The sequence below is a fragment of the Telopea speciosissima genome, chromosome 6 (genome assembly GCF_018873765.1).
Source record: "Telopea speciosissima isolate NSW1024214 ecotype Mountain lineage chromosome 6, Tspe_v1, whole genome shotgun sequence".
In the NCBI taxonomy this organism is placed as follows: Eukaryota; Viridiplantae; Streptophyta; class Magnoliopsida; order Proteales; family Proteaceae; genus Telopea; species Telopea speciosissima.
The window spans coordinates 62,092,565-62,120,310 of record NC_057921.1 but is presented as its reverse complement, the minus strand read 5'-3'; the positions used below and the strand labels follow the sequence as shown (position 1 = coordinate 62,120,310).

Below are 27,746 nucleotides of genomic sequence, written 5' to 3'. Positions count from 1 at the left end.
ACCGAGTGGATAAAGGCCATTTGATTAATGTGCGCCTCTCCTCAAATATACAATTTTTTGAAAATTTTATTTTCATTCCTTAATATCCAAACATTGAAATCAAGTTGATTTTAATGTTTCAAGAATTCAACTTATCCAATCCTTATATGGAACTAGGGTTAGGACTTAGGATATCAAAACTCTGCTTTTAGGCTAGCCTATTCTAATCTTTTTTTTGTGGTAAGGAGCCTAGTCTAATCAATATTCAAAAAACATGGATGTGAGAGAAATTGGCTCTTGGTGGTCACCAAGGGACCTAGGAAGGGCATGACTTGAGGAATCAGAAACAGATTGCTGATTCTAACCTATTGGAATTGAAATTGATTGCCCGATTCTTAGCAAAAGGATCGGATCAAAAATCATCTGAGATTGACTTGGTGAAGTAAGGAGGTAACAGAAGAATCATGAATCAAATCGGTGAATTGATCTATGCGAATGAAAAATGATCGTAATTTGATACAACTGATTCTATTCCGTTTTCAACTGATTCTAGTTGATTCTGTTTAATTTCCTTCGAGATCGAAATCGACATTGACTGATTTGATTTACGATTCCATTTTTTGAAACCTTGGTTGGGTCGTAGGAGAACAATTCGAATTTGGGGGAAATGGTAAATGGGAGATGGATATTTCTGGAAAGTTGGACTATTATTCTTCTTATTCGACGGCTGGAACCTACTTCTTTTTAATAAAAAAATGTAAAAAAAAAATCAATTGTTGATGAATTTGACTTGGACCCTCGAGCATGCAGTGGCAATCGCTGCCTACGTCGTTCGTACAGGATCAGCTTTCCTGTACACGATGGTGAGAGTGTTGGAAAGGTTAAACGGCAACGTGGACGATAGTCCTGATGTCGCTGCTCTTTTCTGTGGTCTTCTTTTGACCACGTCTATGGCGCGTGTTTTATGGCGGTAAATTTTGAAATTTAAGAAAACAAAATCGCTATTGGAGTATCTCAATCAAGGTCATGGTTCTAAGTGTCGTATCGGTATTGAATTGCCCGTGGGCGATATGTATCGGTTTTGTTAGTCACCGATATCGTGTTGGTACGATATCGTGTTGGTACTATATCGACAGCACGGTACAGACAAGGGGTAAAATGATCAAAAAATTCATTTTTAAAGGAATTTCAAGGGTAATTTTGTCCAATACAATCAATTCAGGCCGCTATCGTATCGGTATCATATCGATTTTACATATTGCCGATACCCATTCAGATACCATGCACTAAAACCATGATCAAGATTCAAAATCCCAAAATCAGTCTCGGGATCGATCAAGGGCGAAACCGATCCAATATCTATCGGTCAAACAATGACCAAAATCCAGGTTTTATCGGATCAATTAGTGTATAAGTAAAAAACTTATTAAAAAAAAAATTTATAAAAATGATAATCACAAGATCTTCAAGGTTTTGCGGTTCAGTTATGATGGTTCCTAATCCCTATTTCTCTGTTGAGTTTATCTTCTCCTTCTCCTCTAGCTTACCCACCACAAACATTATCATCACCTTATCTCTTTTTTAGGTTTTGTGGGATCAAAATCAATGTTTTCATGGAATTAAATCTTTCCTTAATTATTACCCACAATAAAAATAAAAATAAAAATAAAATTTCTTCCCTTAATCGATTCCCCAATTATCATTTGTGATGGTTGTTTAGATCAAGCATGCATTTCGTTTGAATGGTTGGGTTGCTATTGTTCTATTTCACTCAAAGTTTCACTATGCTTCTTTAAGTTATGATGTATCTAGAAAAATGTTGATGTCAAAAAGTCAAAAACGTCATGAAGAATTCGTAACACGATGTGGAAACCGGACTCAAGCAAATGGAGGTTTTGATGGATCATGCTGATCTTTGCTCGTGGTTAATGGGATATATTTGACAAAATTTTCTAAAGCATAGTCAACACGATGTGGATATGTTCTTGTTTAATTAAGTAGGAAAAAGAATGTTGTCTGGTCGTGTGGATCCTGCACCTAAATACAAGAGCATAAAAAATTACCATCCTACTCTTCATGAAATAAAAAAACTCCATCAATGTTGATACCCCTGCGTGCTTTCGTTGGCCCCGCGCTAGTGTAGGAGCTACACAAAACGGTTGCCCTAATTAAATTTACTTTTCTGCATAAAAGAATTAATTACAAAAAAACAAAGGCTAAAGATTTCACAATCGTGTCCCCTCTCACAAAGAATTGGAAAAATCATAAACCCCCACTCATATTTAATGTTTTAAAACTCTCACCCTCTCACATGCACGGCTTACACAACCATGTATGAAAACTATCCCCATAAATAAAATCGAATTTAGACTGTGTAAGTTGAAATAACAAACATAAATAACTTTCATAAATAAAATCGAATTTAAACTGTGTAAGTTGAAATAACAAACATAAATAACTTTCCAATTTAATTATTAGTGATGAGGGGGTCCTATTTTTGGAACCACTTTTAGAAGCTTATGATTTAAGACATGAGCTCTTAATTAATTGGTTCATCTGTCCACTTCATAGGCATATGATGTGGACTAAACATGAATTCTTCTATTACAAGTAAGCATCACCATCTAACTTTGGATCCCAAATGGCTGCAATTCAAAAAATACTCCCAAAAGTTAGAGAGTATATTAACTCACTAGTTAGGGCAATTAATTGAGGAGTAAAAGGTAACCTATTTAATAAGGCAAAAACTCAACCTCTCCTTCCTCCATTTCAATAAATAATACAGTGATTAATAAATATTATAGCTGTGTATGTATATGTATGAATAAATAAGTTAATGTCAACAACCAGTGTATATTTCTTAATTAAAAAAATAAAAATGCAAAATGGTTATCACCATAAATTATTTTTTTTTGGTTAAAAAGTTATCACCATAATTTTAACATCAAGTCAAATCATTTTGTATCTAATTATCAAATTGGTTGTTGAACTTATCCGTCGGTAATGTGAAAGTGAGGTGGAAAAAATTGATAGAAAGTTTTCGCAAAGTGAAAAGTTTATGCATCTAGATTCAATAATAAACAAAGAAAGAGAAATAGAAGATGATATTGTACATATACTTAGAATATCATAGATGAAGTATTGAGTTGTGTCTAGAGAATTGTGTGATTGACGTCTTCCATTAAAATTCAAAGAAAATTTTATAAATAATTATACGACCAATAATGATGTATAGAGTTGAATGCTGACAATGATATAATGACATATAAATAATTTAGCGGAGCTAAAATGAGAATGCTCATTCTATGGACGAGTGGTAAAACTAGAAAAAAAAAATAAATCAGAAATTAATAAATTAGGACAAATTTAGAAGTGGTTTCAATACATTATAAATTATGATAAAGTCATTTGAGATGGCATGGATGTGTGCAATAGAGCCTGTGAATACTCCAGTACATATGGAGGGATGATTTGATTCAAATTAAATGAGCTAAAAAATGCCAAGTATGCTTAAAATGACTTTTAGAAAAATAGTGAGAAAATACAAGTATAACATTAAGATTAGTAACAAGTAAAACTTTGAATAAAGTTGATTGGAGAAAAAGGATGCCAAGAATATACCTAAAATGACTTTAAGAAAAGTAGTGAGAAAATACATTTATAGCTTAGGATTAGTAACAAGTATAACTTTGAATAAAATTGATTGGAGAAAAAGGATGCCAAGAGTATACCTAAATTTTTATTTTTATTTATATTTTATGAAAAGAGTAGACCTAAAACGACTTTTAAGAAAAGTAGTGAGAAAATACATGTATAGCTTAGGACTAGTAACAAGTATAACTTTAAATAAAGTTGATTGAAAAAAAAGGATCCACATAGTCGACTCCATTTGCTCAGGGTAAGTTTGTTATGTAATGTCCATATGTGTTATGTAATGTCCATGTGTGTTGAACCATCATAAACATCTACAAAGAGCATCCAACTCTAGTTGGTCATAATTCACAACCCTTCAAATGAATCTGATTTTTTCTAGAATAGAATTCAATTGTTTTTTGTCAGTGATTTTGAATCTGAATCATGTTTCATTGTTTACGATTGTTGCGATCCAACAATTTTCACCTAAGCCAGATGATTCCACAATGTTATAGTAAAATTGTAAATTAAGTTTCGGTGGCCTTTTTGGATAAATCAAACATTTAATTAGGAAATTTAGGTCTAATTTTTTAGTGGATATAAATACATATATTTAGGTGTATGTATATGCATTATTTATATTTTTGTGTATATATATTGTTAAAATTCATAGAATTTGTTTATAAAATAATAATATTTTATATTTTATATTAAAAACAAGGTGTTTCTTTTCTCTCAGTGGTTAAGACATTATTCTATAAAAGGGTTGGTTTGAGTCTTCTCACTTACAATAAGTTTTCAAATAGGTCTAGTCCATACAAAATTTGGGGGATTTTGGTGAAGTTTCTTAAAATTTGATCGAAAATTGTGGAGATATATGAAATTTAATTGTAAAATAGGCAATATATAGTTGTCTACCATCAAGGGAACAATTCAAATGACAATTAAAGGAAGATAATAACTAAACTCCTGATTGAGAGATCTTAACCATATAGTTAATCACTTTGTTTGGTTCACTGGGAACATGAGAAATTTGAAATAATAATAATACTAACTATGCAACTAATGTATTAAAGTTCAACTTAATAGTCCTTTTCATAAGGAGATGTGGTTTTTTTTTTTCAAATTCTTGCCAACCACCTAGTTTTCAAGCTTTGACATGTTTTCGATCCTCATACTTTTCCCCCTCTAAGAGAAAAAAAAAAAAAAGGGAGAAACTCAATAGATATAACACTTACTATTATCTGTATCTCTGATGCATGCAGTGCATATCTGAGATCCCAAAGAGTTCAAAAAATAGGTAAACCTAGGAGGGGGGGGGGACCTCTTATGCCCACTGATGATAATTTTTTAATAATGCAAGTCTTTAATAAGTATTTATTTAAGGTATAACCCATTTTCCACAGCTCAAACAGTCACAAGGAAGAGTAACATCACAGCAATCAGAAAATACAAAGAAATGAAATTACATATGCACATAATAGTCGTGTGTTTCAAACAGAAGCTTTTAGCTGCAGATTCCATAAAAGCAAGTAAATGAAATCAAATTTGCTGCTTAAATCTATATCTGAAACAAAAATAAGGATTACAACAGTCAAGATTTTAGGGATTGCCAGGGATAATAAAGGCTCAGAAGACATAGCTGCTGATGAGTTCTTAGGTTACTGCACAATATCTCTTTGAATTCTTTTCTGTTCTTTTGGTGTCCCCTCCTCCCTCATGAGAAGAATAAAGGTGACAGATTTCCACAGGTAAACCTTGTTCCATTGATTTAGCCCAGTTCATCATGATGCAATGCCTAAAGGCATACCCAAAAGGGTAGGATTTGCATCCAGCGATCTGCTTTTTGCACTGAATACATGTATAGCTATCATTGACAATACAAGTAGGATCATCGAATAAGTTCAACCTTGGGCATGGCTCATTCAATACTACGCGAACACCGTGATTTCCAGGTCACTATCTGAAATTCGGATAAATACCAGTATACCCAAAACAGAAACACAACCTTCAAAGAGCATTTGCATGTTTAGACAGAACAATCTATGTATGTTCCGCCAGAATCTATATCAATGCAAGACTTGAGGAACCTGGCTGGGTCCTGCATAACAAATTTTTTTTAGATGTTACCTTATAATGGACTCCTTCCGAATACCATCTTGTTTCTCATTTCTATAAGGATCTCCCACTGAATTTCGAATAGCTTAGGCAGACTTTGTAATGCAGTGATAAAGAAGCACCATTCTGAGCCCCTGAATCCTCCACAAAACATCATCCACCTGTGGTTGAACTCTGTATGAACTAGTTACATCACCAGATCAATTCAAACCAAAGGCGGAAAAAAAAACATCTAGGAGTATTTATGTGAATACAGTGGGTGGGTAAGTTAAATTTTTAAAAAGCCATTGGATGCTTTTTCTGCATCGTGGAATTGGTAATACAATGATTCTGAAACCATCTTAATTCAACTAAACCTTTATCCCAACTAAATGAGGTCGACTACGCATCCTGTTTTGCCATTCAACTCCAAAACAATATTCAGTGTCAAATATATGTCATGCATATCTTTTTCTAACTACTCTCACAACCATTTTAGGCCAACCCCTTGCTCTTTTAGTTCCTCCAATCTAAACCTCACTCCTTACCAGTGTACTCGAAGATCTTAGCACATAATCTAGATCGCTCAATGAAATGAAGCAAAGGTGATATTAGTACACTAACCAGATCATCATCCAGAAACTGAAATTTTAACTATATAGAAAACACAGGATGTGTGGACCACTAATTCCATGATGAATTTGAATACTGTTACAACACTTGTCCCAAAAGCTCGAGTTATCAGGGGCTACAACAATGTATATCAATACACAACACCCCCCTGCATGTGTAGGCCTAGGCCCACACACATGGCTCTGCACGTGGCACCAAGGGGCACAACCACACACAATACAAACCCCTCGCACATACCAAGGATCAAACACCTGCCTCTTGACTCTGATACCAAGGATCAAACACTGTTTCCCACAAAAAGGAAACAGTGTTTCACGGGATCTCTGCATTCACAAACAGATTGCTTTCAACCACTACCAGGATTATAAAAGCATCTAATCTACTCAACTCAACAAAGCCTTAACCCAAATAAATGGGTAGGTAAAAGGATCCTGTTTCACATTCAAATGTAAGCCATACTTTTTGTCTTAATCCATGCATTTCTTTTCTCACTTATTCCAAAATCATTTTAGACTGCCCTCTGCTTTTTTAGCACCTCCACTCTGAGTAATCTCATTCTTCCATTCTTGTACATTCAGATATCTTCATTGTACTTGTACATGCCACCTCAAACGACATTTCTCTAAACTCATCATGTATCAAAACTACTCTTGAATTACCTACAATGTGCTCGTCCTTTTTTTATCTTATATAGTTTTACCACCCTCCACTACACAAATTTTATTTATCTGTCGCTTTGTCACCACCCAACTTTCAGCTCCACACATAATTGCTGGTCTTGTAACCGTCCTATAAAATTCTCCTTTGAGAACCATAATTTCCCAAATTCCAACAGTTACATGCCTAATCCAATATATTCAACACTCAACTGAAAAAGTCCCCTACTGCCCAACTACTTATTTTCCAGCAATCGATTAATATGCCTATAAAGCTGCCTCTTGAACCCCCCTTGAACAACCAAATATCCTGATTACCACCAAAAAAAAATACAGCATACAACACGGCTGACTTGAACTAGTGCAACAGAGAACCAAGTCCAAATCTGATTGATCATTAACATAGCCACATCCAGGTCAGATCCATGATTGTGGATCCAGATCTGATAATATAAAAAATTCTATCCTAAATACCAATCAGAATTCAAGATTAATCATAGTTTATTCCTATACAAGACACACAGAAGCCCTCTACCAAATCAAGATCCAAATTTGACCAGGGTTCGACAGGCTTAACCAAAACCCAACCCAGTATTAAAACAGATCTGAACTTTAATTCAAATCCAATTTAAATGCGCACAAGTCAGAGCAGATCATGGATAAGAGCCACTTCACTTTATGTTCTACGCCACAAAGCTGCACTGAAATAGCTAAAACTGCTTGCACATTTGTTTTATTTGGACATCCTCTAAAAGTAAGCCATATAAACAGAACTGCTTCTAAATAGCCCATAAATCAACGCAGTTCCCACTAATATCAATGCATTGGCCAAGTTCACATGAAATTCTATTCATAGAAATATTTCTAAATCAGGGATAACACAGCAGCTTTAGTAGAAAGTCTAAAATACAGAGGGGATCTAATCCACCAATCTTAGATGACCCTTTGTGATGCAGATTCATAACCAAACATGGCTTGTTTTCTTAAGAATAACTCTTGGGTTGGATTCTATATATGTTGGGCCTTTGATCCCATGGGTTTTCAATGTAATAGGTCACTTTTATGGGCCTAAAGTATGGGTAATAAGGTTGCATACGGGATTAGCTAGTTTATTTCTTTACTTAATTTATTTTTAAGTTGGTTTGGGTTAGTTCAATTGAACCGGTTGGTTCAGTTTAAGTTATGGTCCAGTCTAGTGGTCTAGCTGAAGTTATTTATTTTCAATTTTCATTGTTAGTAGTTAGCTTTATTTTCATAATTAGTAGCTGTCAACAATTAGTAGTTCACATCAGTTTAGAAACTGATTGCGTCATGTACTTCAAGCAAAGGGGACCAACTGGAAACTTTCTATTTTTGAAACTTTCTAATTGTGGACCCTTGCTGCTCTTTCTAATATTATATAAAGCAACCCAATGGGCTGAAGAGCCCACGATTTTGGCTTCAACTCTGTGCTGCTGTTTGCATGTTTGCTCCTATAGAGTTTCCTTAATGTTCAATCTAAGGTGGAAGGAACTGGTGTTCGATCCAGTCGACTCCTTGCGGTGTGAAGCCCGGGAGGCTGCAATCAACTTGATTCCTTCATCCCAACACTGTTCTACGGCCATTAGAAGTTATCTTCAACCTTCAAACCTCTCTGCTGCAAGTCTTAGACCAGATCTGTGGTTAGTTTCTAATTTTGAATCAACCGTCTAATGCTGTCCCCTCACTCCTTTGCTCAGCAGATTGGCTACCATTGAATTTCTCTCATAACTCCTAAAACCCCAGTTTTCTGTCCTAATTTTGAAATCGGCAAAGGGGAAACCTGCTGGTGATTTGGTTTTGGTTTAGCCCCTTCAATCCCCTACTATTTCAGACCTATTCCATCATCTAACCTAACCTAAACCTGTTCCTTAACCTATTCAATAATCCCATCCCTATTCCCATTGAGCTGAACCTTTTCCCTGATTTCAGATCCTGTTTTGGGACTGGTTGAAACTTCATTCCTGTCCTACATTACTTCGTGTCTTAAGTAACGGCACCCAACAACAATAAAGGGTTCATATTAAGTTGCTAACGAAATCCAATAATCTTCCTAGGAATAAGAGATCACTACTTGATTTAGCATTACAGAAAGCCCTTTCCCATCAAGTGAGAAGTCACTTCCTTTATGAACTGTACTAGGAGTGTGCAGTTCCTTTATTTTCACTTCTCTAAAACCTCTAGCTATACTTCCGCCGGTCTAATCCACACCCCCACAAATATTAATAATAAAACTGATGGGTTTCCAGGACATAGCAGGATAACTGAGCAGCACAAGAATCCCATCCATGATGCAAACCATATTGACAAGCTGAGCACACATATCCCAGAATCTGAGAATATCTAAACACTCTAGCAACCTCCTTTACAGAACACCGAAAATGGGATAAGAGTTAGAGGGAAGGGGGTAATCTAATTAAGTAATCACAATTTGCTAGGTGGACAGCACAATGGTTCGTTCCTCCAAGGCAGAAGCAAAAGGAGAGATTCAGATCACCTCTTATAAACTCAATTTGAAGAAAGTCCAGACATGGCTTCCTAAGACCAAGAGATCAAATAATTGAGTCACCAAACTGCCACTACTGAATCCAAGCCAACTTCTACTTGGTGGTAGCCTTCAAGCTGGCATTCCTTAAGCCCTCTGACAATAGCTTCTACTTCATGTATAATACTTAAGGTTGCCACTGGAGAAGGACCTAAGCATTGTGGTCTGCAGTCAAGTAGCCACATCCAGCAATGTCACTATGAAGTGGCACATCTGTGTCCAAGCAGCTTCCCTACAGGTCCGGGGGTGCCAGCCTGCAGCATCCAGTGACCAGGAGAGAGAAAACCAACCCACATACTTCAAGAGTAAAAGAATTTCCAGGCAAAGGATGAATCCAGAACTTCAGCATCCACTCCTAGGAACTGACACCTCACATCTGAACACGATCACATTTAGCATGAATTCCTAGGGCAAGAACTGATTTTAAAATATTCTTAAGTTATGCTCCTGCCAAATCTGGCAAACTATAGCACAAAAAGCCTTACAACTTAAACAATAAGGCCCAGTACCTCCCAAGTTGGGGAAGCATGGTTCAATTTACGGTCCCAATAACTAACAAACAAACACACACACTCATATACAAGTGGTAGGCTGATCTGGCCAATCCAACTGCTGGATATATGGGTCACCACACAGCAATAAGGTCAAAGTCCAAAACCTAAGAATCTCACACTTCATTCAGTGGCATAGCAGCATAAAAATTTGCAGGCCAAAAAAATAGGTTTGGTAGACTCCAAGTCCATCACTTCAGCATAGAAAATCCATGATATTTGTTGACAGACCCCAACAATTATGTAGAAACCAGAAATCGATGTTACTTAGCAGATTATAATGAAGCTTAAACAAACAGATGCTACAAAGCACTTGTACAATTACTCTTCCTAAATTCCTTACAGAAATCAACACCACAAAATTTTAGGAATAAACATAACCATGAACAGAAGATTAGGAGAAAGGATGTTTGTCGACGAGAAACTAACCCTTGTGCAATCTGCTCTTTCAAATCGCTCCATGTATTATCTTTCTTTGTGCTCCTTTCAAAGCTCTCCGATTAATTTTACCAAAATCTGATTAGACACGTTTTTTTTTTAGAAGATGGATGGTGCTAGACAATAGCATCTCGTAAGTATTTTCATGCCTAAGGAATGTGGAACTAAAAGCACTACACATGGACAATTTAATAAGAAGACACTGTGAATACATAATTACGTATCACATTTATGCATAATTACGTATAAGCCCCTGACAACAATGAGATCTAATGGAATCTCATTAGAGTGCATCGCACTGTGGCCCCTTGGCACAAGTTGGTTTGGTTCAAGTCTCACATCCACAGGCATAGTTTCACTGTTTGGCAGGCCCTCTCTAACTGCCTCCCAACAGTCTTTTTTGATCCATCACCAGATTGCCGTCTCCCCTGTTTGTTGTCTCTGCTCGAATGGCACTGAGAATATCGAGCATATTTTCTTTGCCTGCTCCTTCTCCACCTCCTTATGGCAAGGTCTTCTGTCCAAATGCTGGCCTTGAAGTCGGAGGATCCTCCCCTTTCAGAAAGAGTGGATATGGGTAGATATGAAATTTGGTGATTCGACCATCTGTGACTGTGATGCTGTAGGTAAACTTGCTTTTTAGTGCAGCCATCAATCATATTTGGTTGGACCTTAATATCAGAAAGTGGTCCTCAAAATTCAGTGTCCTCCATCAGATTGGGACTCCATAGCTTTTGATATCAGGAACAAGCTTTCTTTCCTTCTCTTCTAGATGTGTTGACTTCCCAAGGAACAGGTTTATTGTTGTTTCCCGGGGACCTTCCCCCTCTCTTCTGCAGCCCCCTCCTTAGGGTTTTGCTGTGTTTGTTTTGTAATTCTTTCTTCTCCCCCTTAATTTGGGGGGCCCTTGTTCTTCTCCTTTTAGTAATGAAATTTTTATTCATCCAAAAAAAAAGATTTCTTATCTGCCTGGAGTTCTAGTTGAAGATTTCTACTGCTGCTATTTTCTCGGCTTTCTGTTGTTGTTGCTGTTGTTTTCTTGCCTGTGACTGATAATTTCTGCCACTTATATTGGTTTGTTATTGTTTAGGTTTCTTCTTAACAAAGATCTCTCTTTGTTGCTGCTTATGGCAGTTGGTAATTCTGATCGGACCTACGCTGGTCTGGTCTGTATGTGCTGCGACTAGAAGTTTCTCCTTACTGCGGTTCTTTTGTTTGCTACATCTTTGGGTGTGGTTGCTGACCACTGGCCTCTATTTCTAATATATTTGTTTCAAGTTGGAGCTTATGCTGGTCATTTATGTTCTAGTCGTCTCAAGTTGGAGCTTATCATGTATGCTCCAGCTTGAGGGGGAGTGTTAAGAATATTATAACTAGTAGTGGTGCAGGGGGATGTATTATCAAATGTTTGTTTCTGTCAGTGACTTACACAAAATTATGTACAAGATCTATCCTCGGTAGTTATTATGGGTTGTCCTTACTTGTAAATATTGTTAATTGATCTCTCATAAATAACGGTGTGATGCAGCACCAAGTAGGAAGAAGAAGAAGAAGAAGTCCTGAACTTAGGATGTAATTAGGGAGCCATAGGTTAGGTTTATTTTGCTTGCATTTTCCATACTTAGTTTATTTTCTGTTTTTTAAATTGAACCGGTTTAAATTGGTTGCATCTAATTGGTTCAGTTAGTCTAATTTAAGTGAAGTGCTCCTATTGGCTAATAGGTTCTTAAATCCTATTGGCTAGTAAGGAATCTTCTTTTAAATCAGCAGTTTTAAGTTAGAATCTTTTAATTTAAGTTAATAGGGGTAATTAAGTCTTTTCAGGGTTTTAAATTATAACTTCGTTTTAATTAGGTCCCTTCCACGATTTTTAATAGGGGTAATTAAGTCTTTTCAGGGTTTTAAATTATTAACTTTGTTTTAATTAGGTCCCGTCCACGATTTTAAGTGAGGAGGTAGTTAGATTGTATTAGGAATTGGCCTTTGGCCTTTAATTATAAAAGGACAAATCGTGAGAGGCTCCCCCACAGTTGAATATTTGAAAAAAAAACAGAAATTGTTGGCTGCCGATTGCTGCTGCTGCTGCTCCTTTGGAGTGTTGCCTTGTGGTTCTATCAAGGAAGGACAGGTGGATCTCCTGAGACTCCTTACGCAATGACGGCTGGGAGGTTCTCTCTCTCTCAAGGTGGTTCTATCCTTCAACCATTGTTCAGACTTGCTGCCAGTGGAGTTCTACTGTAAGTTTGAATTTTAATTTCTGTTTCCATTCATTCTCCTTCCCCAATCGATTCCCCCTTTATTATCTATTTTAATTGCATAAACCCTAGAACATCTAAGTTTTGTCCAGCCCCTCACCCAAATCCCCTCAAATTTCAGGCATAACATCCTTGCCATAACCCTCACAATCGATCCAGCTTTGAGCCCAATCTGATTAGTCAATCCCTAATTTCCCTCATCTCCCACAAAACCCAAAAAACCCTAAGATAGTCTAAATTCTGTCCAGACTATTCCCATCAAAATTGGCCAATATTTTGATCGAACCTTCCCCCCACTGCCAGTAAAACTCGACCAGAAACCCAGCCCAAAAATCCCATCCTAAACCCTAGTTTTCAACCTAGATTCTAAAACCTAAAACCCAAACCCTAACCCTAAAATTCTGGAATTCGAATTTTGATTCAAATCTGATTCAAACCTGTTTTAGTAGCTTCCCCTAGGCCTGCCTATTAAAACCAGATATAAATTACCCCATTCCCCCATACCTAACCCTAGAAATTGACCTAAATTCAATTCTGTCCATTCGAACCAGCAGCCCCTCTTTTAGTTGATCCTGTTGCTTGGCTCCTGGTAGGTTTCCTACCTATCTAGGACTACATTACGGTGGTAGCTCACAGTTGGAATAACTTGTCTAACCATGAGTCATGTTTCCCCTCCTCCTTTCTTCTCTTCTTCTTCTCTTCCATATTTCTCTGCACAGGTACTGATTTCACCTAGTTCTGATATTGTAACAACATGAATGCACAACGTTGGTTTCAGCAAATCTAAATATCAGGATCTATGAACCCGAACATTTATTTAAACAGTGTAAAGCAGTGTCAAGTCTATGCACAAAAAACATTGTACAGGATTAAATAATAGAATACCTTTTACATTATTATTGTATCAGATGCCTACAGATATCTAATAGTGATGGAAACACCTTTAAGGACATTAACTTGGACATGCAAGATAAAATCATGAATGATGAAATTTCTTACTTGCGAAGTTAGAAGATAGCATGGTCTAATATTCAATCTGGAAAGCTTGATCACTTAAATTTCAAGAATCAATAGATCAGATACAAATGTTCTCTAAATATGTTGTAACCCAGTAGCCAGAGTTCTACACTCTGAACATTAGCTCTCAATACAAGAATTTGCATGAAATATGAAGATACACAATCAGAACTCCTTAGGTATTGCTGCTAATGCATGTAAGAACAAAATGAAGTTAAGATAACATTACCTAATAGAATGAAATTTTTAAACATGTAATTGAACTAGATTCAGAACTAGAATTTTTAAAATTGATAAGAATGCCCATGGGAAGGATGTGAACAATTGGCAGAGAAATTCCAGTAACTTCGAAGAGTTTCTTGAGATCGGCTAGAGCAGTTTCAAGAGTTGAAAACCCTAAGACCTTGCAACCGATGGAAGGGAATGGGTACTTTACCCTAGGCCTCTGACCTATCATATCGCAGGATTTCAGCATTGCATAAGCAAACTTTTCTATTCATTCAAATCGTGGAAGCTCTCAAGAGCCGATTACATGTTTATATAGCCTAATAGCTGGAACAAAACTTAGACAGTGAAGTCTAACTAGGATTCCCAACAGTACTAGGATTCATAATTAGGAGTACAACTCAAGCTTAGTGATGTTTGAGTTTAACTAGGATTCCCAACAGTACTAGGATTCTAACTAAGATGCCCTTCTCTGCTTCAAACTCGAGCTCTTCATAATCTTCTCCTTGCAAGGCAAATATGGGCCCACACCCCTGTTCACATGAACAGTGTTTTGGTCCTTTTATTCTTCATGCTTCCATCTACATCACCCTCGTATGCTCTATTTACCGGGGTTCCCTGATGAAGATTAATATCCTGTTGAACAGATTAATGGAACACAAACTACAGGAACAGAATGACAGTGAGCAAGAGTTAAGGAAACAGACCAGCATATAAGGAGTTCAGATATCTCAGAATCTTACAGTCGGATCAGCTTGATCTGCTGATCGGATCTGCCAGAACAGTAGGTAACAGAAATTAGAAACTTATGAAGCCAGAATTTAGGAACAGAAAACAAGTAGTAATATCTCACAAACCAGAGGGCTGATGGACCTCCAATGCTGGTCGAAGGAAGTAGTCTTAGGGTAGAATACTTGGCTAAAATTCGAGCACTATCAGCCTACCCAATGGCTGGATATGGAGAAACAATATGACAAAGCAACTGTTTGAAAAGGAATAAAACCATAAACCTTAGGAGAGGGAAAAGCAGAAAATATACTGCAGAAACAGCGAGTAATAACTAAGAATATTATAGATATAAATGAAAGGCATAAAAGGGAATAGATATTACCTGCTGATGACCACGATAGAGGAGAAGGTGGTTGCTGGAATATTGACAGTCCAGCGTCAGCCCATAAAAGTATTCCTGCTGTTCACAGTAGTTAGGAATGTAGTCCTCAGGACGTGACTTCCTATCCTCGAAAAACTTTGGTGGCATCATGAATTCGATGTGCTCCACTTTTGGATCAATCTAAGCTGTGAAGGGTGCATCCGTAGGAGTCTTCAAAACTGCTTTGTCAACCTCCACTTCAACTACAATTTCAAATTCCTTACTCACGACCACACCATCCACTGTCTTGACCTCATTTGCTTCAACCTCTTGAATGTAAACGTCAACAGTAGGAACATCAAGCACTGTCTCTTCCTTGTCATCACCAATTTTGGAATCTCTTCAACTTTAACCTCCACTTCAAGTTCTTGTGCTTTGATTGCTGCTCTCCTCTCTTCCTGTTGTGGTATAAAGTTGGGATCAATAAGTGAAGTAGAGGGTAATTTTGGCATGCCCCAACTATGTGAATTCGAGCCAATCATTTATCCAGTTGCCTCAACTCCCCAAGAAGTTGATTAAGAACATTTTGGGAGTAGGCCATTCAGAGGGACTTAATTCACTTCTGGCCATAGCTCTGACACCAATTGATGAGGTTTGCTAGGTTGAAAGATAAAAACACTAGAAACCAGAAAACTATGAATATGGAAGAAACTAAACGTTATTAGAACTTGCACACCACAAATCTGATGGGGCTGAAACTAACATATGTTAAGAGGTTCTAATGGAGTGAGTATGTGGTAAAAATATCAAAGCAAGACTATGGTTAAGTTAGGAGAAACACACAGACAGAAAATAGTAAGGAAAACTAACATAACTCTCAATCATCAGTGCGATGGTGCTCAAGTATGGGTCAAATGGAGTAGACGGGGAAGGGAATCACATCCAAAATCCAGCCTAATTTGATAGTTAAATTCTTTGAAATCACAGGCTGAAGTTTCACAATTAGAAAACGAAAACAAATCCTATCTCAAGATCTGTAACAGTATGTAAATCAGTGGAAGATGAGAGAAGCTGCAAGAGCAATAGAGGATTAGATAAGAATACAAAAGATGTAAGAAATCTCCCACCTGCAGGAAATTCTCCAGAGCAGTAAACGAAGAAGAAGAAAAGAAAAGGGAAAAAAAGGAATATGATCATAGACTACACAACCGATGGCCTACAGGAAAGGCTTCACCACCTTGGGTTACCACTTGCTTCACCACAAGGGCTGTGACTGATTCACCACCATGCACACCCTCACATAGAGTTAGTTTTCTCATACATCAAATCTGTGGGCTAGTGTGCCCTTTGCTATTTATTTATAATAACCAATGAACTGATTACAATAATAGAAACTCTCCTTGCTACTTGGCTGCCAAGCAAACACTAAAAAGGAATCCTTCTAGAAAGGATCCTTAATTATTACAAGGAAAATAGAAAGCAACTTAAATAAAAACCAGGATGGAATCCTTCTGGAGGATCCCTTGCTATTACATGCGAAATAGAAAGTAGCAAAATTAGAAACTTCTAGTTAATATCTTAATCACTAAGTGACTCATTACATGGAATTATAAATTAAGAAAATAAAAACTAACTACTTAATCCCGTATAGCCCTTAAATTCCTAATGTTTGGGCTTAAAGAAGGGCTCGTTACAATAGAAAACTCAAAATTTATTTGGCCCATGACCCATATAACCCATTGGGGACTTAAATATGGGCCTAACTTATTGAACCGCGGGTTCAAGTTGACCCAAAAAAGCTGAACCAAACCCAAATCCGTAAATTCTTCTTCCACAGGATATGATATGCATCATTATCTGTAATTAGTTCTGACACTATCCTACTTGGGTTGTCTCACACTATAAATAGATGTAAATGTTGTAGGTTCTCAATGATTTAAAGCAATTCATCAGTTCAATTTTTTTTAAAGAGGGTGGGCCTAGGTGCAATGGTAAAGGTTGCTCCATTGTGACCAAGTGGTCACGGGTTCGAGTCTGGAAACAGCCTCTCTGCGAAAGCAGGGGTAAGGCTGCGTACATTATGACCTCCCCAGACCCCACAGTTGCGGGAGACTCATGCACTGGGTACACCATCAGTTCAGTTTTTGCTGTTATGGATTCAATAGTGTGCTTGGTGGATTCCAAGTGAAGGCTAAGGTGGATTTCTTGGTGGAAGAGTGGATTCTCTTCACAGGTTTTGGTGAATTCCATAACCATTGCAGGTGGATGCCTACCTTTTTATCCCTTCTATCTTTCTATCTATTTTATTCAAGTTTACAGTTCAGATTTCTATGAAATTCTTTACCCTGCAGCATCTCTATTTAACTCAAATTTCTGGTTTGTTCCCCTGTTTTGCGGTCTTGTTTAAGCTAATAATCTCCTGGAATTTCCTGATTCGGATTGGTTTACATTACTACCTGCATACTTCCAACGGTCTTACATCAAAAGCAACACAAGCAGAACGGCTCCCATGCAAATCAAGCAAAGTGGCAGAAGTTGTTAATGAAAAATGGTACTGAATCAGAAATGTTGCTGTTCCTGCAGCCATGAATCCAGTGGAGCCCATGTAAATGCCCCCCTTAGCAGTAGGGATGCAGTGGGAAATACAGCACATGAACTAAATAATTCTATGTAGACAAGATACTCTGACTAACAAAGTGCTTCAAAGAACCAACAAGGAGAAAAGTCAATTATATGCATTGTCAAGAACCAAGTCTAGCATATCAAAGGCTGACAACATGGTTAGAAAAGTTAATGAAGCCTGTGCAGGCAGCAAAAAGGGATACTCCACACAGCTATCGAACAGTAAAGATGCCAAAGTATGTGCGGTAGGTTCCAATCTTCAGTGTACATAATTTATAATCCCACTTCCAACTAATGGCCATCACTTCAAAAGTTATAACTATGCTCTACAATTACACGATCTCCTCATGTCTGAATCCACTATCTCCACAATCTGTACTAGGATCCAAACTGCAAGGTGAATCATACCACTTAGAATTATCTGGGTAGAAGCTGTCTACCTGTAAACCAACAAGACTCGCATCAATTGTACCATCAATCCTCATGGGCTTAATTAACTTCGAATCCTCACAATTGAGGATGCTCTTCTCATCGAAATCAACACAAGCATCCTTCAACCACTTATCAGATTTACAGTTATCATTCATCAGAGATTTTCTACTCCTACATTCTGTCCTCATTCGATCCCAAGATGCAACATCCACAAATGTCTGTTCAAAACTATCATCATCATCCTCAATGAGCTCAGCGTCCTTGCCATCCCCATATAACCGATCATGGTGGTGGTCACCCCAATGTGCAAGCTCATTCTCTGCCACCAAAACATCTTCCACCTGCTGCTTATCGTGAAGTAATCCAATTGGTCTAGATGCATCCTCCCCAATGCTCCTAACCCTATTCACAACTTCTGACAGTTCTCTAGACAGCGAACCCAACAGCTCTTGCGGCATTTTTGTGATTCTGCCCTCAAGCAGCCCAATTTCAGCCCTAAGTTCCTGTACCTGGTGCAAAACTGAAAGCTGAAAATCACCATCGTCCCTAGCCACAAGGGCAAATGCATCCGTCTCAGTATCCTCATTCAACCCATAAACAGTATCCTGATCCATCAAGAATCCACCTTTATGCCCAACAACCCTATGTATGATCCTAGCGTTTCCGTCCAACGGCCCTGGTTCATGCCCAGAATGTACAGCATAAAGCTTGAACACGGCCATCCCCTCTTCCTGATACACAAATGTCTTGTCTTTCTCGTTATAGTTTGCAATCGGAACAATTGCCCTAATCCGGAACCCACAACCGCACCGCTTCGACGCATAAGGCTCCCTCTTCAAAATCCTCGATTTCTTCGCCGTAGGCTCCCCAGCCCGATGACAAGCATAATCTTTAACCTCCGCCATGAAGGGTTTGTACCTGATATACTTCTGACGAATACAAAGGACAACCTTGTGCTTCGCCGCCAGCTGCTGGAGACGGTGAGGGACCTCCTTGGCAGGAACATCGAACGACTCCGTGTACTCAAATCTGCGGCGTTTACTCTTGGGAGCGGACCCCGAAGCATCGGAGCAAACAGGACAGGACGCAACACAAACCCTAATAAATGATTCGGGAATTCCGTAGAATTTGGCTCCTACGGTCCAAACTTGCCTGATTCGTTCAATGGTCTCCTTCAGCCCTAGGTGCTTGAGATCGGCATCACCGTGGAAGCTCATGACGATGTCTTGCCACTGATTAATATGAGACACATACTGCTGAGAATTGTTCTTGAAATACAATACCTCGTTACCTTGAACATCGATGTGAGCATTGAGCTTGTCTTGGATGCGCTTCCAGGCCGTGAGGTAGGCGGTGTCCTCGTTACGGTCCTTCCAGACGGAGCGCCAGCTCTTGAGGACAGCCCGAGGGGTGGCGCAGCGGATCTCTTCGGGCGTAGCAAGGCGTCGGTCTAGAATGCACTGGACCATCAGAGCATGGGAGTCGCGGTTGAAGGTGTAGAATTGAGAGGAGATATGGGGTTCAGGGTTGATGTAGACCGGTGCACGCTGGTGTATGCCGGGGGGAACTGTGCCAGCAGCGGCGGACGAGGCGGTAGCGGTGGTGGTGTGCTGGTGATGGGTGTCGTCGGCATCGGAGGAGCTAGGGCTTGGTGAGTCGCCGTGTTTGTCTTCGTCTTCTTCTTCGTCGTCCTCGTCTCTGAAAACCATAATTTCGGGCATCGAAGGGAGAGAGAAGGGCTCTTGTATATGGGTTTGAGGTGGAGGTTGCAATTCCTCTGGCTGGTCCATGATTTGGTGGTGGTAGTAGTGGTGGTGGTGGAGGAGGTCCTCAGCTTTGTAGGGGCTCATCAGAAGCAGAGAAAAGTGGAGAGAAATAGAGTTGATGGTGACGGTTGATTTCCACAAAGTAAACCTAAGCTTCATATCTCTTCTACTCTGACATCAAGGCTACTTTATTAGATTGAGGATATGTTTTCTTTTCTTTTTGGACCAAGTTTTCTGTTTCCCTCCCTCCTCTCACTTTTCCAGTTTCCTCTTGATCTTGTGGCAGAGTAGGCTGGAATTCCTACACGGGCATGTTTCATTATTTATTAATCAATCACTCAATCGAGATCCTCTACTTCCACTTGCCTGGTACTAATGTACGCCTCACACACAGAAAGACTGAAAATATCACCTTACCCCCACCTTCACATGTCAATTTTCATGGGCCATCTTAACTACCATGTTGCATGATAGGATTCTTTCTCCCATGATTTTAGTGAGGGAATTCAGGTTCTCTTCACCTATGGTGAAAACAGAATCTCTTTAACCATGGGATCTGACTCTCCTATCAAATGCCAGGAAAAATATATTTTCAACCCTATACAATTGGATATGAGAGTTAATGTTAAAATGTGCTCATACCAAGTCCAATTAAAAAGTAAAATCATCAATCATGAAAGAAGGAAAACCAATTCTTAATTGAGATTTATTTTTCAACATTTAAAACATTGAATGGAATAAAAAAAAATTTTAAGTTGGTCTCTTAAATAATATAGCTAAACTTTATCATATGGCACACCATCAATTGAATACTTTTCTGAATCCAAAAGTTGATTAAAAGCTTGTGGATTTCTTGAAATGGTATATCATTGTGCTGATTTTAAGCCAAAAAATATTTGCCAACAAAAATTTGCATGGATAGATATCTTTTGGGAAATGTCCTCTTTAATTTTTTCACACACATATTTTTTTTTCATTCCTTCAACCCTAAAATACTTAAGGGCTTTATACCAAAAAAAAAAAAAAAAAACTTAAGGGCAAGAGAATGCTAATGGGTCATGCAGCCCCTTCACCAACAATAGAGCCAATGAGAGTTTGCACAAAGGCATTTTTTGAATGAGAACTTCGATTTCATTGGGGGTTGAACTCTTTTTCCATGTGTTCCTGTGTTTGGGCACAAGAACCACCCAACGGGTTAGCGTTCTCTTTCCCAATACTAAAAATGACTAATGCTTTAATTTTTCAAAAACTTGCATGAAGAGATGGTGATGTGGAACACAAGCATACAAAATCAAAATAGCACTAGATGTACCATATGGTTAATTAGAATTGCCCACAAACCTTTATGTAAAGAGAGCACTTTCTTCTTTACTTCTTCCTTTTTCTTTTCTTAAGGAACACACTTAGAACTGACAAGTACTAGAAAGGATCCATAGTAATTGGAGGGAATCGACATCCTCTACTTCAGCCTGCCCCTACTTTCGTGTGCGGCCTACACACATCGAGGCGCGTAAAGACCTCCTCGATGTGTGTAGGGCGCACACGAAAGTAGGGACAGACGGAAGTAGAGGATGTGAACTCTAATTGGAGGTGGTGTCAGGGGATATGACTTGTGAGACCTCAATTCATGATACACACAATACAGAACCGGTCACTCTTCATTACATGCCTGGAGTACTCGGAGCAATATTATGTATTCGATCTCCCACGAATTGTGCACAGACCTTGTAAATATTGAGTAATCTGTGACTCAGTTTCTTTCTAAACATGTACCATACATTGAAATGCAATAGAGAAACCAAAATGAAACGATTTCATTTCATATGGTTTACAAACGCTACTACTGAAAATAAAACTTTACCAAAAATAAAAAAATAAAAAACTACTGAAAATAAAAAACATACAGAGGATTAATGTCAGCTAGCTTATCCCAAAAATAATATTTCAACAGCATTAGTTTTGGTAATTTAATTGCTTTTAAGAAACTGATCTCAAATTGGTTCCATCAAGTTGCTTTTGGGCTCTCTAACAGGAATCCGGTGACTGAAATCTTGCTCCTGGAAAGTATTTAGAAACAAATTCTCGTGCTAATGCCGGCAGATCGCCATTGTTGTCATCTTGGTGGTCAGTTTGGTTCCAACAACTTGCCGTCTCAAACATTTCTTGTAACTGCACAGGATCCAATAATGTGGATGTACCAGAAGCATGGAGGCTTGCAGAGGCAGCTGGAGACTGTGTTGGCGACATGGGCGGTGGTGGAAGCTCCAAGGTTGCGAGATGGGCTTGAATAAAGGCTAGCTCTGTCTGCAAATTCACCACCTACAGTTCCAAAATACATCTTCTCCAGAGGTCAAAATTTGTGATCAAAGCTGGTTAATTAACCCAATAAATATTACATTTCTGCTCCTGTTCTTTCAGGGACATTTGTCATCTCGGGTAAGTGTAGTGCATCACACTTCAATTGTCCACCCAACGCTTGAAAGGATAAAAAGATGTCACTGCCCATGTTTTTATTACAGTAGGATTCTTAAGTGTGGTGCACTAGCACTGGGTAGTGCACCGCACTTGGGAGGATAACAATCCTTCTTTTCACCACTTCACTGGTTTGCCAGTTCAGTTAGCCAGGTTGGGTTTAATTGGGTGTCAAACCCTAGCCTGAACCAACAAAACTGGACTGAATTGACCCAAACTGGCCTGAATTGAAATCAAAATGAAGCCTATTGGATCTATTAAGGATTGAGATTTTATGACACCAAACCCAAACTGGACCACACCGAAACCAATAAGAAACTGAATTGACCTTTTAAAATGTACCGAAATTGATACCAGCCTGAAATTCATTTAAAAACAAATTATTATTTTTTTTCATTTACATGGTAAACCAAACCGATAAACGAAATGAAATTGGTGCATCCTTCTTTACTTGTACTAAAAGTAAAGGACTAAGTTTTACTTCATCTGTAGAAAACGAAGGTGATGTGATCGTGTGATTGGACTCATATGTTATCGTTAACTCTCACACTCTATTGTATAGAGTTGAAACTATCCTTCCTCATGCCAATCCAACAGTACCGATGACCATGGTGAGGGAATTCCTATTTCATCATGGGTGAAGGGATACACAGTCAAAAAATAATTAAAAAAATAATAATTTCAATTTTTAGCATTCATCAACAAAAGTTCCACCCTTGTATAAAAGGATATTTGATACCAATATCAAATGAGATAAAACTTCTATAATACACAACCAATAAACTTTGATAACTTGTTGACAAAAAATTATGTTAGATATTCTGGTATATTATTATACTACTATGATAATAATTTTTGCGGATAAGAGTAACGTAAACTTAGGTTAATAAATGTCTTCATGTTCATGTATTTATATAGAACTACGCATACCATGATATAAAATAGTACATATTAATGTGTTAGAATTAAATATCTGTTAATTTATTACTTGAACTTTATTAGTGATTGCATAAATAATTAAGGCATAAACAAGGCCAAAAAGCTAATATAAACCTTCTTTATTGCAAGTATGAAAAATTCAATATACCTACTAGAGGATTATCTTAGAAGTTTTTTCTTTTTATTCCTTGGCCCGTTTCTCATTGGAAATCTAACCAATATAATTTAACTTGTTAGAAAAAGTCTTGATATATAATGGGATCTAGTTTTATGCACGGTCATGTATGTACATGATTATGCCTTATAAATGTTGGATGGGGTTGGGGGTAGAAGTGTAACTACACATCCTCTCTTTCTCTCCTATTCAATGATTGAAGGCATGATAAAAAAAATCTTGTTATAACCTTACTTTTTTGTTATTTTGGTATAATACATTTTTTTTGTCATTAAGGGTAAATTGTGTCATTTCATATATGTACTTGAAAAATGTGCAAGACAATGACAACTTTTGATATAATAACAAGTCACTTTCACATTATTTTAAAAGTCCTTTTTACCCCTATTTTAATTAATTTTTGGGAATAAATGGCAATCAGAAAAAGGATATAATCTCTCATTTTATCATTTTGGTGACAACAAGATGCACCCTACATTAAAAGGCATAGGTATGTATGGAAAAAATAAAAAAAATTGTTGAGAAAATTCATTATCTTTTTCAAAAAGGAAATTTTGCAAGAGAATTAGAGAAAGAAAAAAAAAAGGTCATTTGTTTGTATGAAATTATTGTATTTTATTATTATTTAAAAAAAAATATTTCACAACATCTCCTCGCATTTTGGTTTATTGTTTTGTAATGAAGAATGAAGTTAAAACTTGTGTCAAGCTTTAAGTCCCACATTAGAAGTGGAAGAGAATTGATAGAAATATATACGGGTACGCATAGAGTCGAGTTGTGGTAGTGCGATGTGGTATATTTAATTGGGAAAATTGCCTAGATCTACTAGATAAAAAAAAGATTTACAAAATTAATAGGTATAAATTATAATTTACAATCACAAGGTATGATGTTAAAAAGATTTACCAAATCCCCATATAAGTAAAAAAAAAGTTCAAAAAAAGGCCTAAAATACCCCTAACATCCTTCTCTGTCTCTTCCTTTAACAGAACAACACCTTTGCAACCACTCCCTCCCCCTCCCCGCACCACTACCGCCAATCACCCCTTGCTTTACCTTCAAAAGAGAGAAGCAAAGGAAAGAAAAGAAATGCAGAAAGCGAGGGAGAGGCATGGAAAGACAGACGCGTGGGTGAAAGAAAGAGATGTTGAAGCAAAGTGTCTCTAGTTCAAGGAGGCATTTCAGATGTTAAACTTTATGACCCAGAAAAACCTGGTGGATGAGTTCGAAATTCTCTTATTCAGAATCCATCTTGGACAACATAGAAAGAGTGAGTGAGAAGTACGAAAAATAATACATTAAATGAGAACGGAATAGCATGTTGTAGGTCCAACACTTTCAAGTCAGTGATTTTTTATTTTTTCAATATGGAATTCTTCTCTTTACGAAGAATTGTCTTGTCAATTGGAATCGATTAATTGCATTAACAATATAAGTGAAAAGGAACAACAATTAAAACCCTCTTTCTCCATCACTTGACCATTATAGGAATCAATCTACTAAATTAACATCAGATATGAATAGATCGGCAGCCCAACGAACAGATCTGAAAATGAAAATGTATAAATTTAGATAGTGAGATCCTAAAACTTGTTTTATTTTCTTTCTCGTTAGGATTAATCGATCGAAAAAGAGAAACTCATTAAAGACCTTTCTATCTTCCTTCTTCTTTCCAGTGTGTAAGAATTGAAAAGGAGAAAAGGTAAAGTGAGTGTTAGGATCTCCCCCTTACTACTTTCACGCACAGAGAAAGCACAAGAGAGAAAGTCCAAAGACTCCCAAGGGCTTAGCGTACTGAGAGGCTATCTAAAGTTGTATTCATCAAACGCATATAATTTACAATAGGTGGTGGTACGAGACAGGTTTGCAGGGAGGAGGACGAGGTGGGGTTGCAGGGGAGGGGAAGAGAGCGGTTGCCTAGGTATTCCTTCGTCCGAGGAGGAAAAAGGAGGAGAGAGAAAACGATGTTAGGGGTATTTTAGGTTCTTCCTTTAGCTTTTTTTACTGAAATGGGGATTTAGTTAATCTTTTCAAACTTGTAACTTGTGATTGTAAATTATAATTTAAACCTATCAAATTTGTAAACCTAAGCAATTTTCCCTATTTAATTTTGATTCAAGGTTAGTCGGTCCAAAGTTGACCGGTCCAATATTGAAAATAATGACTATTTAGCTAATGAAAACTATATTGGAGACTTGATATATATTTTTTATCCGTAACTGAAAACTAAGTCATATATATGATATGCTCTAGGAGTCTAGGATACATCTTCCATTATTATTAGTTATTGAATGGTCAATTAGATCCATATATTTGATGACAACCTACTTGTAAGTTGTAACTAGCTATATTTGTTTTCATTATCTTTTAGGCAAAGTTGTGGGCCTATCCAAGAAATGCATGAGAAAGAATTTTGAATTTAAGTTGAGTGTTGGTTTTTTACCTAACCAAATAGTGTTATTGGTCACCTTCGGTGTTTATTTTCTTCCTTCCTTCCTCCCTCCCTCCACAAACATGAGAGGGCACCTTTGTAGTGGATCTTATAAATCTTAATTTCTAACCCTGCATGCTCTGTGATCAAAATGATCTACACACTCTTCCATGAGAGAACACGAAAGTCAGATTAATTATGTCTTAGATTTTTTCCTCAATTCGATTTCTCTACTTCCGCCTGTCCCTACTGTTTTGTGCGTCCTATACACAAGCAAGGTGAAATGTACCGTTTTACCCTTGCCTGAGCGGGGATAAGACGGTACTTTTCACTGCACTTGTGTGTGAAGACTCACGATAGTACCAGGCAGGCGGAAGTAGAGGAGTCGGATCCTTTCTTCATCGACTTAATAAACACTTGCAAAAGTCAAATTTTAAACGTTTTAATATTACCCATTTAAGTTCCTAATTAAGCAATAAGAAGAAAAAGGGCCGGGAATACCTGCTGCTGGAGAGCAAAGATTTGACCAACAGAGCCATAAACAGGGTCTTTAATCCGAGCCAATGCTTCATAACAGATGGTAAGGACAGCATCAACACGCATATGGACGGGTAACCGTAAGATAAGCTTGGAAACGTTGCTTGCACCAAACACCTTATGAACAGCCGCGAAGTGCGAGGCTCCTTGTTCTGATGAGTCGAAGTAAGGTGCAAAGATGCAACCTTTGATGCACTTCCGGCGTAAGAACTTGCAAGCACCACAAGGCCCACCATCATTGCTGTTAATACTTTTGCTCATATCTATCTATCTATTCTTTCTAGTTTCTGCAGAGGTTAACAAATCCTCCTTTCTCCACTCAAGTCTCGGTGGGGTCGAGGGAGTGTTTAGAGAGAAAAGAAGAGAAAGGAGAGGAGACGAGAGATGGTGTAACTTTGGGGTGTTTGATGATTAATATAATGATAGGAATCGTAGTTAGCTCTGGTGGGTCATACAAAGAAAATAGTTTAATTTTTTTCCATTCAATGTATTGTGTTGGGATTCAAACTTTAAAGCCACGGTAGGCCTTGCAATAGCCACCCTTGCAACCTCTTGCGTGAAGCAAACACACATACGGGTCGAGATACGAATCATACTGGAAAATGGGTTTCATCTGTGTACTGTCCAGTGTAACACATTTAAGAACTCAACCGTCCTCTGAACACTTGAAAAGATAAAAAGACATTACTGTCCATGTTTTTATAGTTGGATTCTTAAGTGTGGTGGCGTGGTGCATTGGGCAGTATGCATCTGTACTATGTCTACATCTTTGATACTTGGAAATTCCTAGGTCATGTTTGGACTTTGGATGTGTTTTTGATTCTAAATGTTGTGATCTGAATTAGAATTAATGATTAAATGTTGAGCTTGGATAAATTCTTCCACTGCGATTCTAAATCCAAGTACAGAAAATGAATCCTAAAATGATGAACAAAAGAATGAAAATTGCAAACAACGAACACAAAGATTTACATGGTTCAGTAAGATTGCCTACATCCACGGTAAGATGAGATTTGTTTTACTATCAATGGAAAATAGGGTTATCGTCGTTCGTCCTCACACTTTTCTCGGATTGTGTTACAGAAAAAGAATCATTGCTACATATTTATAACAAAATTGTATATAAAAATATTACTATAATACCCATATAATTCTCAAATCAAGCAACCAAATACAAGACATCATACCCCCAACATTAAGCTGATCCTTGTGATGATCGATTGATTATTGAATCC

The 27,746-nt window shown here is 37.6% G+C and overlaps 2 protein-coding genes across 2 annotated transcripts; both read right to left on the bottom strand.

The window, feature by feature from the left end:
• Positions 1-17,852: 17,852 nt before the first annotated feature.
• On the bottom strand, positions 17,853-20,039 carry LOC122664873. Its single transcript, XM_043860898.1, has one exon. It carries the CDS (start codon positions 19,979-19,981, stop codon positions 18,092-18,094), a length of 1,890 nt encoding a protein of 629 aa, XP_043716833.1. The 5' UTR covers positions 19,982-20,039; the 3' UTR covers positions 17,853-18,091.
• A 1,937-nt stretch (positions 20,040-21,976) lies between these two features.
• On the bottom strand, positions 21,977-26,805 carry LOC122664874 (LOB domain-containing protein 19-like). The gene is made up of 2 exons (XM_043860899.1): positions 26,476-26,805; positions 21,977-22,276 (listed from the first exon to the last, which is right to left on the bottom strand). Exons 1-2 carry the CDS (start codon positions 26,770-26,772, stop codon positions 21,983-21,985), a joined length of 591 nt encoding a protein of 196 aa, XP_043716834.1. The 5' UTR covers positions 26,773-26,805; the 3' UTR covers positions 21,977-21,982.
• Positions 26,806-27,746: the final 941 nt, after the last annotated feature.